At 46.5% G+C, this 12,134-nt stretch overlaps 1 protein-coding gene across 1 annotated transcript in view; it reads right to left on the bottom strand.

The window, feature by feature from the left end:
* Positions 1–12,134, bottom strand: part of ORC3 (origin recognition complex subunit 3) — a 52,291-nt gene that overhangs the window by 37,478 nt on the left and 2,679 nt on the right. The window contains exon 4 of the mRNA XM_081941469.1: positions 8,467–8,611. Within this exon, the coding sequence (XP_081797595.1) occupies positions 8,467–8,611 (145 nt within the window). The remainder of the gene's footprint in view (positions 1–8,466; positions 8,612–12,134) is intronic.

Below are 12,134 nucleotides of genomic sequence, written 5' to 3'. Positions count from 1 at the left end.
GGAGGGGGGATCGCATTGCTGAACTCTTTTTGCAGCGGACTCTTTTTTTCATGGGACGGAATGGGGCGCGAAGCACTTTGCTTCGCCTGCTGCTCCTTTTGCGCTGGGCTCTTTGCAAGGGAGGGAACGGGTTTTTTGAAGTGCATTGCTGCCGCGGGATCGGGACAGAACAGGGTTTTTTTGAAACGTATTGCTAGCCTACCGCTCTTTTTGCGGTGGGCCCTCTTTTTGCCCGGCAAACTGTACCCGTAGGTACGGCAAGGGCTGTGGGGTGCGTGGGGCATGCCCCCCCTCTTCCCACTCCGGTTTTGGGGGGGCTTATTTTGGGGGGAGGGGCTTATTTTGGCTCATGCTCTGAAAAACCCGATTGGGTTTATTAGCAGGGCGTGGCTTATTTTCGGGGAAACACGGTACTACCTTAAGGGTGGGTAGAAGTCCAGTCCAGGGAACCCATGTCCGAGTGAACTGCTTGCAGCCCCCGACGTCCGAAGGCCGCTTCAGCCGAAGCATAGACGTCTAGTTTGTAATGCTTGATGAAGGGCGACAGAGATGACCACGTCACTGCCCTACAAATTTCCTCAACCGATGCTTGCGTGGCCCAGGCCTAGTTGTGGCCACACTGCACGTTGAGTGAGCTGTGACGCAATGCGGTGGCGGGCACCTCTGTACCTCATATGCCTTGACGATACAGGCTTTCAGCCATCTTCCAATGGTGGTGGATGATACCCTCTGACCCATAGAGCCGGGAAGAAAGGTGACAAACAGGGCCTCTGACCGCCGGAACAATGCAGTACGTTTGATGTATCGTCGCAGGGCTCATCGCACATTGAGATGATGCCACTTCCGTTCTCAAGGATGTTGCAGTTGAGGACAGAAGTCAGGTAACACAAGTTCTTGGGCTCTGTGGAACCAGGAGTTGACCTTCGTAATGAAGGAAGGGTCAAACCGGAGGACCACTCTGTTAGAATGGAATATGCAGAGGTCGCTCCGAACTGACAGTGCCGCCAACTCTGATATCCTGCGAGCTGAAGTAATGGCCACGTGAAAGGCCACCTTCAGCATCAACCAACAAAGACTGATGGATCGGATGGACTCAAAAGGCGCAGACGTCAGGGCCTCGAGTACGACAGGAAGTTTCCACGACGGGTAACGATGCACCATCAGGGGCCTAAGGTTGGAAGCACCCCTGAGAAAGGCACAAACCCTGGGATGGAGCACCAGAGAACGGCCAGTGTCTCCGCATGAAAAGCGCCGCATTCTGTCTCCATAAGATGTTTGTGGCTAGTCCCCTGTCCAAACCATCCTGGAGGAAATCCAGGACTTGAGGAAAAGAAGCTGACCTTGGAGTAACTCCCAGGGGATGGCACGACCTGCAAAAGGCTGACCAGGTCGCATTGTACATCCGTATAGTGGATGGGCGTCTGGCTGCTTGGATGGTACAAATGACTCATGCCGAGAAATGGTCCCGTCTCAAGATGTCCCCCCCAATGGCCAAACGGCCAACTGGAGCAACTGTGGGTCAGGGTGTATCAGCGCCCCCTGGGTGATGATTATTCTGTTGTCTGGGATCCTACGAAGGGGGGGGGGAACAGCCAGGCTGGTCAAGTCAGAGAACCAGGACCTGCGGGGCCAGTGGGGAGCGACCATCAGCATTTCTGCCTGTTCCGAAAGAATCTTGCAAATCACCATCAGAATTAGCGGTAGAGGCGGAAGCGCATACAGAAGGCCGCAGGGCCATGAACAATGCAAGACGTCGGCCCCCTCTGCCCCGTGAGACCAGAACCTGCTGAAGAATCGAGGCAGGTGGGTGTTGGTCGGAGATGCAAATAGGTCCATCATCAGCGGGTCAGTTCCTGGAATAAGTCCAGTGGAGCCGCCACTCTGCCTGGTCCACAGTTTCGCAACTCAGCCAATCTGCCTGTAGGTTCGAGGCGCCGGAGATGTGATCCACCCTGATGGATAGGTGTGACTCCGCCCACAGGCAAAGTGTATCAGCCTCTTGGAATGCGTGCCCCCTGACGGTTGATGTGCACCTTGGCAGCCATGTTGTCCGTAAAGATCAACACATGCCGCCCCATCACCAGGTTGTTGGACTCTCAAAGGGCTAGATGGACAGCCCGAAATTCTAACCAATTTATATTGTTCATCAGATCCTGGGGGCTCCAGCGTCCCTGAGCAACTCGAGAATGAGTGTGAGCGCCCCAACCGTACAAGCTGGTGTCGGTCGTGATCGTGAGTCGATCCGGTTCTCTGAACAGACAGCCTTTCCACAAGGCGGAGGAGGTCCACCAATAAAAAGATTGGATCACTTTGGAGGACAGCCTCATCATAATGTCCAGAACACCCCTGTGCCTCTGCTGATGTGGAAGGAGGAACCATTGGAGTGATGCGCGTGAAGTCAGGCCCAGGGAACGAGTCCTATGCAAGATATCAGTTTCCCGAGTAATGTGTAGAGGATGGAGAGGTGAACTGTCCTCTGTGACAGTACCTGATTCACCAGAGTTCGAATGCTGGCATAATGTTTGGGTGACAATAATACCTGACATTGAACAGTGTCTATTACCGCCCCCAGGTGAGTCAAGGACGTGGCCGGTATTAACTGACTTTTGTCCATATTTACCATGAAGCCGTGGAGTTGCAGTGATTGGATTGTCGTGCGAAGGTCCCGGCAGGCCTGCTCCAGAGATGATGATTGTATCAGGACATCGTCTAGATAGAAGTCTGATGGGGCATGACCTTAAATGGGCCGTCAATGCGGCCAAAATCTTCGTAAATGTCCATGGGGCTGAAGAAAGGCCAAACAGCTGCACCCGGTATTTGGAGGTGGCGCCCCGCGTATGACAAGCAGAGAAACTTCCGGTGCGAGTGTCAAATCGGCACATGAAGGTATGCCTATGATATCTACTGATGTCAGATAATCTCTCTGGCGAATGCAGCCCAAGATGGTTTGCAGCGACTGCATTTTGAAACACTTGTACGCCAGGTACATGTTCAGCCTCTTGAGATCTAGGATCGCCCTCCACCTCCCTGAGTTTTTGGGCACTAAAAACAGGCTGGAGTAAAAACCCCTCCCTTCCTGGCCTGCTGGAACTGGTTCGATGGCCTGAATTTCTAGAAGGTGCTGAATCTCGGCGTCCATGAGGGCCCTCATGGTCGTGCACCTCGGGATGGAACACCTGACGAACCTTCTCGGGGGAGTGGAGAGAAATTCTAGAGTGAGGCCGATCTGCACGGTCTGGAGAACCCAAGCATCCAAGGTCGACTGTTCCCAGTGGTGGACGAAGTTTTTGAGTCGAGCACCAATGAGAATACCAACCTGGGAGTCAGCATTATCGACAGAAGGGTCCATATCCGGCACCGCAACTTCCCCGGTGGGACTGGGACTGCTGTTGCTGCTGCTGAGGCTGTTGCTGCTGTCTAGACCTGTCTCTAAACCCTGATCTGTCTTGGGCTATATCAGAGGACTAGTTGTAGGATCTGTGGTATTGGGGTCCTGCTGACCCTGAGTCTCCACAAAAGGGCTGCCTGAGATAGTAAGGCTGGGCCCTGTGACATTGCACTGAGGGCAAGACCTTTTTCTTCTCCCTATTCTTAGTGAGAATGGGATCCAGGGCTCTGTCAAAGAGCTTCCCCCCTTTAAAGGGTGAGGATGCTAACGCCATTTAGAGCGCATGTCAGCTTGCCCATGGCGCAGCCAAAGCAAACGGCGGGAAGTGACGGTAGTAGCCAGAGCCCTGGAAGCAAACTTGGCTGCTGCCAGGATGGCATCCGCCGAATATTCCAATGCCACCACTAGTTTATTCGCATCCTGATGAAGACACATGTCTTCAGGTGCCAACCTAGCTTGCAATTGTCTGAGCCAAACTAGCGACTTCCTATTGAAAAAGGATGTGGCCGTGGCCGCCCTAATCGCCCAGGCAGCCGCCTGGTGTGACTTGCAGAATGTCTGCTCCGCCTTACTGTCTTCAGCCTTCAGAGGCATCCGAAGGTACAATGGCGGGAGAGGTTAAGGCTGCGACAGGGGCATCCACAGTCAGCAATTGGAGGATCCCCTCCAGATCCAGACCTGGTTCAAACAGCCATTTGTCATTATTACTAGGAGGAAGAACAGCGGCTGGCTGAGCCCACTGCCTCTGGATAATATCTAAAAATAGCTTGGGTGAGGTAATGAACTGGTTCAGAAAAACAGCCTCTCAGTGGAGTCGAGCCCCAAGGAAGGTTCTACTGGAGTGCCCTTATCACCCATTTTAACAGTGGTCCTGGCTTTAAAAAGTAAGGACTTAAATAAGGCCGGTCTGAAGAGACCTCCAGGAAGAGGGGTATCCAGGGGTCCACCCTCATCATCCAAAAATTCCAGATCCCCTTGTTCCTCATCACCCAACAGAAACTGCTCGCTGTGAGTGGAGTGTAATGGGGAGGGGGGATCCCTAGTAAGCGCTGAAGAAGGCCTAGAAGAGGACCTCGGGCCTTTGGATCCCTTACGCAGTTCCGAATCCACCCCCTGGGAAATGGTGCAGAAATAAGATCTCTAAACTCCCTGGGCGGGCTCATGATCTATCCATCCTCCCCCCGGAGCCCAGCAGCCGTGGGGATGAAAGTTGCCTCAGGTGATGCATGCCTGGCTTCTGGGGTGGCTTGCCTGGCTTGGGGGCTGATGACCCCACTCAAATCCGAAGCACTAGGTGTGGAGTCTAGGTCTAGGCCCACCTCTTTGGCTGAAAGGCCCTGCCCTTGAATGTTGTTGGGAGACCAGTCCCTGGGTGACCGCAAGGGGGAGCTACGATGTAGCAGGGACGGAAGGCCCTCCAACTGCAGCAGCGGCGGGGGGGGGTGTTCCCTGGGGCATCTGAGCTCTTAGAAGCCTGCTTATCAGAAGCACAAGGCTTGTCTTTTGCACCCCTATCGGCCCGCCGCCAATTTGGATTTAGCTCTAGACTTTTTAGTCGCGACCCTGGTGGAAGCCCTCCCTGCTGTAGGCGAAGGAGGGGCGGCCAAGGGGGAACTCCCTGGGGAGATGCCTTCCCCAGAGGCAGGGCAGGTGGAATGTTCGGCCATAGGAAGTCTTATAGCCCCTTGGGAATTAACCAGCAAACCTGCCTAGGACCCCTGTGATTCTGGTCTTGAGAGGAGGGAACAATGATTGGAGCACTGACTTTTAGCCACAAAGAGTTAACAATCCGAGAGCTCAAAGCTAGATCGCAATCACGCTGCCGATTAGCTCGTGGACTCACTCACAATGCGGTGCACAAGCTACCAAAACTGCCGACGCAATGGAGCGGCTCGTTTGGCGCCAGGGGAAAAACGGCCAGAATTCAAACAAGCAGCCAATAGGCTCCCAGGAAAAACGCCCGGCTTGGCGGCAACAGGCGAGGCTAGTCTAGACGTGACAGCCAATAGGGAGACTCGCTGAGCCTCCACTCAGCCCCGCCCGTGGAATTCAAATGCAAACGGCAAGAGGATGGCTGACCAAGCCTCCTAACATGTCAACAAGGGAACCCGAGAATGGCGCACCGGTCTCACAGCCCTTACACCCAATATCCAGAATGCTAGCCCGGAAAATGGGCAATTGGGCCAAACTTAACAGTGCCTTCCAGTAGGAAGGGAAACAAGCAGCAGTTCTAACCGGCGGACCAGGGAAACCAGCGCACTAGGAATAACCTGTGAAACCAAAAACACACACAAACAAATAAATTCATATTACCTGCAATGAGAATCAAGGAACAGGTTTTCATGATAGAAAAATTGAAGAGAGAAGGTGACTATGTCTCGTTAGGCAGACTGAATTGGAAAAACTGATCGGCGAATGCAAAAGGAGGCGTGGCCAAGTTTCATTCAATTTAGTCTTGAGGAAAGCAGACCAAAATTAACCATTCCTTGGATTCTCTAAGCAGTGCACTGGAGAATTTTTAGGCACTAGGTATTATGGAATTCTATATACTCTTAACAATTGATTTTCCCTATGATAGCTTGCCGCGTATCCAAAATATTTAAAGGAAGGGCTCTTTGAGGAAAATCAATTTAATGTGATCATATTACTATCTTACATTTGCAGCAAAAAAGCTAAAGAAAAGCAGAATGTTGAACACTAGGCTGATTAAAAAACAAATTACACTGTGTTAATCAGCGGTGGGATTCACTTACCCTCCTTACCTTCCCTACCTTCCCTAATGTGAGTGAGCATCTGCGCATGCATACCGCCTTCTGTGCATGTGCAGTGTGCATTACGTCAGGGTGGGTGGAGCCTCCTGGAGCCGCCGTTACCGGTTCACCCGAAGCAGAGAGAACCAGCTAAATACCACCTCTGGTGTTCATTTAATTTTATTCTGATATACTGAATATCTCACTGTGCAAGAATGTTAAGAGTCTATTTTCTTTATATTCCTGAGATCAGCAGGTTTGGCCTGAAAGTCAAAGTGTATCCACTACCATTGCAAAAGGCACCCACTGGTCCCAAAATAAGATAAGTAAATAATTTTAAATTATTACAATAATTTGTACAAACACTGAAATTTCCAGAAATAATTATAAACGTATGCTGTGTTTCATCTATTTTATCCAAGTCAATTTCTTTTTTTCATTTCTTTAAAAACAGAAAGGAAAAAATGCAAGCGTGTCAGAAGAAAGACAAAGTGTAAAGCATGTGCTGTAATCAATCAAACAAAAATGTGTCAATGACTATTAACTATTTTTCCACATAATAAGCAATAATGACAGAACTCAATGCACACATTTGAGTCTTACTGTAATACAGAAGAAATACCAGAATGTAAATGACGAAAAGAAAAGCATAGCGCTTGACTACAAAAAGAAAAAATATTGAACCTGTTCACTTAATTTTTATTTGTGTGGTATTAGGAACAAATACAGAAATGTATTTATAAATATCAGGAAGCAGCCAAAATTGGTTATTTTATAATGCTGTCTATAAAGAATGTACTTCCATAACTTTTAAAATTGTATGCGGCATTATCATTCATCTTTTCCTTCTTTCTCTCAGGGGAAAAACAGATTGTACCAAAGACCATGAGATAATGGTGGGAATGGAAAAGCTGGAGATGGAGGCAGGTTAATCATTATTATGGTCATGTAAGAGGTATTTGAACTTAACATTTTAGCTCCCCTTGCTGCACGTTACACTGCATTTAAAACTTGGACCATAGCAGATTGTGATACTGCAGGGGCCCTGTGTTTTGAAAAACTAAGTAAAAATAAACTAAAACAAAAATCGTGGGATGGTCTGAAGCATCAAAGGCTGCTGACCTAAGAGAAGACAAGTGAAGTATCCTAGAAAGAAAAAAAATGTGCTATATACATATAAATTGGAAAAGACTACAATCTGGAACTGCAGGGAACATACATAAAATAACTTGTCAACAAATTAACTGTTAGTTAGGAATGCATTAACAATTTGCAAAATGCAAAGACTTGAAACAGTGGATAAAATATTGCTAGTAGAGTATTTGAAATTGGCTATGCCAAAGTTGACTTAAAATCCCTTGGGGTGCTATACACAGGGATTATATGGAACAATAAAATGTAAAGCATATTATACTGTATACCAGGGGTGTCAAACTCGTGGCGTCACACTGTTGTCATCACGTGATGTATTTTTTCCCCTTCACTAAACTGGGGATGGGCATGATCAGGGTGTGAGGCATCCTGCCCGGGGACTGCAAGTTTTACACCCCTGCTTTATATCAATGATAATTTAAACATGTTCTGTAAGAATTTAAAATGAAGTTAACCATCCTATTGCCTTTAAGAAGGTACACAGGGTAAGAACATCATTGAGAAATTAAGTTAGACCTATGTGTTACCAGTACAAGCCACATGATTTCAGAGAAAAAAATATGGGTAATATTAGACATCCTTGTTTAGTTTTGGGGTTTTGTGGAAAATAGATCACGTTATCGGTCACATTTACGCAGAACTATTAAAAAGAATTCACAAACATTTTAGCATCGTGTAAATGAGAAACTTAGAATCCTCTTCTCTTTGCATAGTTTACATTTTCCCAAGCACTCTTCCTCCAGAGTAGAGTAGCTTGGAAGTCAGACACAAAGAGAAACTCTTCAATATCACATTTACAGTGAGAGAAGTTTGCTTCTGTGTGGTTTTGCTACTACGTTCGATGACATAACATCCTACGTCACTGGGGCAAATATGTAGTTGAACTAATTAGCTTGGTTCACAAATTGCATGTACTTACGATAGGGTGTGTGTTACTCTTTTGGGGGGGGGGGGAATGAACCAATGATAGAGGTTCAAACATTGTGCTATAAGAAAACCAAAAAAAGCACATGGTTGCCATTCATAAAGGTTATACTAATTAATTATCAGTTATTTTTAATTGCATTAAATGTGATACAACGGCTACAGTAAAGTGTTTCATTTCTTTTTAAAAAAATACTTTTAAAGTAAGTGTTTTTTTTAATTAATTAAATCAAAATACCAGAAAAGCACTACCTAGAACAACAGCTGCAGTAGGAATTTCACTGGACTTCATCCGACACATCCACTCTGCTTTCTTTTCCTTGAAATCTAAATGAGATTGTCTCAGAAATTTTATGAGGTTATCAAATAGGTTCTTATTCAAGTCATCTTGTAGTTGCTGTAAAAAAGAAAAAGAGTATAAAATATAAATATAAATAAAACATATGTATTAGATTTGCCTAACATATTTTATAGAGAACAAGACAGATTCTATTTTTGCATCTTAAGCTAAGGCAGTGCTTCTCAAATAGTGGGGCGCGCCCCCCAGGGGGGGCGCGAGGCTCCGTAAAGGGGGGCTCGTTTGACCTCAGCAAACACTGTCATATTGGATGTCCAGATCGGATTATCCGACTCACTCACAAGCGGCGTCCCACACGGCGTTGGTTGCCTAGCAACTCTACGGCTGGGGAGAGGGAGCAGCGCGGCGCGGTACTTATAACAATTTTATAGACAAATGATACTATTTACAGTCGCGCGGGGGGCGCGAAATGTTTTCTTCCTAGGGGGGGCATGACAGAAAATAATTGAGAAGCACTGAGCTAAGGGCATAAAATAGATTCCATTATAACTCTATATCTCTAGCTATTTCATTATTACACGGTAGTTATTGGGTAAAAAAGGAGGAGAAAACAGTATTAGGTATGTTCATTCACTTGAGTTACTTATAAAATAATAAAGGTAGGATAAAAATCAAACATATAAATCACCTTAATGTGAAAAACCTACTGGTTGAAATTCCTGACAGTTTAAAATCTGTTCTGGCGGTGGGATGACTTAGGTGGGGCGCTAAGAGGCAAAGGGGGTGGCAGGGGGCGCTAAGAGGCAAGGAAGGTGGCAGAGAAGTGCTGGAGGTGGCCCCCTCGCAGGACCCAAGACTCTACTTGGAATGACAGGGCCATAGAAGGGGATATAGTGTGTTGTGTGTAAATAACAAGCCCCAGAAAGGCCATCCAGCCTCCAACGACAGCCTCATACCAGTGATAGGGAAGAAAACGGAAAAACGCACACCTATGGGTGCATTTAAAAGCAAAGCAGAGAAGCCAACTCGCTTCTTTCCCAAGGCTCCTTCTCCCCGCTTGGGAGATCCTCTCGAAATCCTTACCCACAAAGCAAGGGCTTTTCCTGGCTATTCCGTTTTGTGCCCCTCCTCCCTGATTTATTTATTTTTTTAAAACCCAGATTGAAAAAAGCGAACCAGGGTCGCCATAGGAGCCGAGCTTCCTTTGGCGAGTTGAGGCACCAAAGCCCGAGAGTATCGGCCTCCCATCTGCTTTGCAGCCCGGAAGTGGGAGAGTGGAGAGGTGGGTTCCTAAGCCCAGGAGGGGGGGGAGAGAGAGAGGAGGGTCCTGGAGGGCTGCTGAGTCTCTTTGCAAGAGGAGGTAGAGGAGGGGGCTGCCTCTCTTTCTCTGCCGGCCTGCGCTGGAGCAGCAGCCCTTGCAAGCCAGCAGCCCGGAAGGAGGGCGCCGCCCGTCCCGCCGTTAAAGCCTCTGTTTCTCTCCCACCCACCGCATGTCAAGCCTGCAGCGCCCCCCGGCTGCTTCGGCCCAAGCCCCGCCAGTTTCATTAAATGCGGAGGAGGGCAAAGGTGAGGCGGAGCAGGTTTTGGGGGAAGGCGAGCATGCAAAGGGGGCTGCAGGGAGACCTAGTGATGCAACGGCAGAGGTCTTCCTGCATGGCGACAGAGCTTTATTCTCCTCCAAAACCACGTCTTCCCTCCCTCCGCCCCGCCTCCAACAAAACCTCTGGCCCAGATTTTTCTGCCACTGCCCTTCCTGCCGCCGGTGCTCGGGCTGCTCCCTGGCCCTAGTCTGTGGCGAGAGAGAAGAGTGCCCTGCCAATTATAAATACAGCAGGGAAGCTGAGGAGGCGGATGGGAAATACTTGGGGGGAAGGAATCCGTCGTACCCGCAAGGGAGATTTGTGTGACAGTAAATGGAATGGTTTCATTGGAAGTCGGGAAGAAATGGGCCACTTCAATATTTAAGGTTTAAATCTAAAAATCAGGGGTTCTAGTTTTGGGTACCACAGGTTCCCCCTGTGGCTTGTGCAGACAAAGAGAGGATCAGAGTCTTGAGCTCTTCCTCTGCCTGTAACCAGGTTTTTAAAAACGGGGATCCTCCGGGTCCCACATCCTGGAGTTCTGCCTACAGTTTGGGAAATAGCTGATTGCCACTTCCTTTGAAAAGACATTTTTTTCTGGTACTACTTCATCAAGCCCATCCATCACATTAAGAATTTACTGAACAGTGACTAAATTTTACCGAGTTTACTAAGTCACTAGTTACTAAGGTTCTTGATAAATAACTATCAGACTTTGAAAACCTGGTATCACTGGATCATGTTCAACAATTTTGTTGAATTAACATTAACTAAAAAGGTTTTTAAATTGGATTTTGAATAAATGTGCAATTAATTGTTAGTTTTGAATTTTACTGTTACTATCTTCTTTCTGTCATGCAAACCGCCCAGTCACATGACCCCCCCAGCCACGCCCACAAAGCCATGTCCACAAAACCAGTAGTAAAAAAAATTGAATTCCACCACTGGGTGGGGGGCACTGAGGATCAGTCTGTAGCACCAAGGGGGCAGTGGACTGAAAAAGTTTGGGAACCACTGCTCTAATTCCACTAACTTAAACAGCAGTGATAAGAAATCAAGCTTTGATTTGGGCATCTAGCAAAACCATGACAATATTTCATTTTATTTACCAATGAAGTATTTTCTGCCTGCCATAAGCTAGAGGCAGAACAAAGCATATACCAACAATCTGAAACAAATTGGAATGGAAATTCAATTATGGTAAGGTGGCATTATATCACCAAGCAATTATACAAAAAAGACAATCTCAAGCTTCTGTTTATAGATGAGTCATTATAAACAGGAATAACAACCAAATTATTGTAACTTTATACTAACTTTATAGCTAATCACAGGTACAGGTACAGAATAGTACAAATGTATATTTAAGGGAAACTTAGAAGTTTCTGATACCCAGAAGATGGAACAGACAATGCACTTCCTCTGGGCTTCTGTGTTCATTTGTTATCATGATCAGGAGCAGCAGTTACCCAAAGATGTTGGTCATTATTAGCTTTAGAAATTGCACTGACCATTCAGGGAACTAATTAATATTGGGTTATTTAATTTCAATAATCTATTAAATTCCTGGTTTCAATAATGAGAATTTGAAGGTAAATACTGAAATGTATTTAAAGTACATACATTTCCTTAGCAACTAATTTTATTCTGTTTTTGTAGAACATCAGAAGGAAGAAAACTTTTAACCTACTTCATTTTACTCTACTTTAGTGATCCCAAGATAGTAGAAGAGCTAAGGCTTTGAGAAATATATCAACCTTTTTTAAAGTAAATTGAATACATTTTTCATGTTTTGGCAGAATATTCAAACATTGTACGACATAATTTTATACATCTTGTGCTACTCATAGCACTTTTAATAAACCTGTTTTTATTGCAGGTTTTTCTAGACAAAAAAACCTGCTGGAAAAAGAACCCACAATTTCAGTTAAATTATATATTATTAGTCTGCAAAAGAACTGATGAAATGCTAAGACTATTTTTCCCATACAGACAAAATCTATTAACTTATTACTCCATCTCTATATATTTATCTTATGTAG

The sequence above is a fragment of the Natrix helvetica genome, assembly GCF_964273705.1.
Source record: "Natrix helvetica genome assembly, chromosome: 2".
Classification (NCBI taxonomy): Eukaryota; Metazoa; Chordata; class Lepidosauria; order Squamata; family Natricidae; genus Natrix; species Natrix helvetica.
The sequence above is the reverse complement of the archived record's forward strand: the minus strand, read 5'-3'. Positions and strand labels throughout refer to the sequence as shown.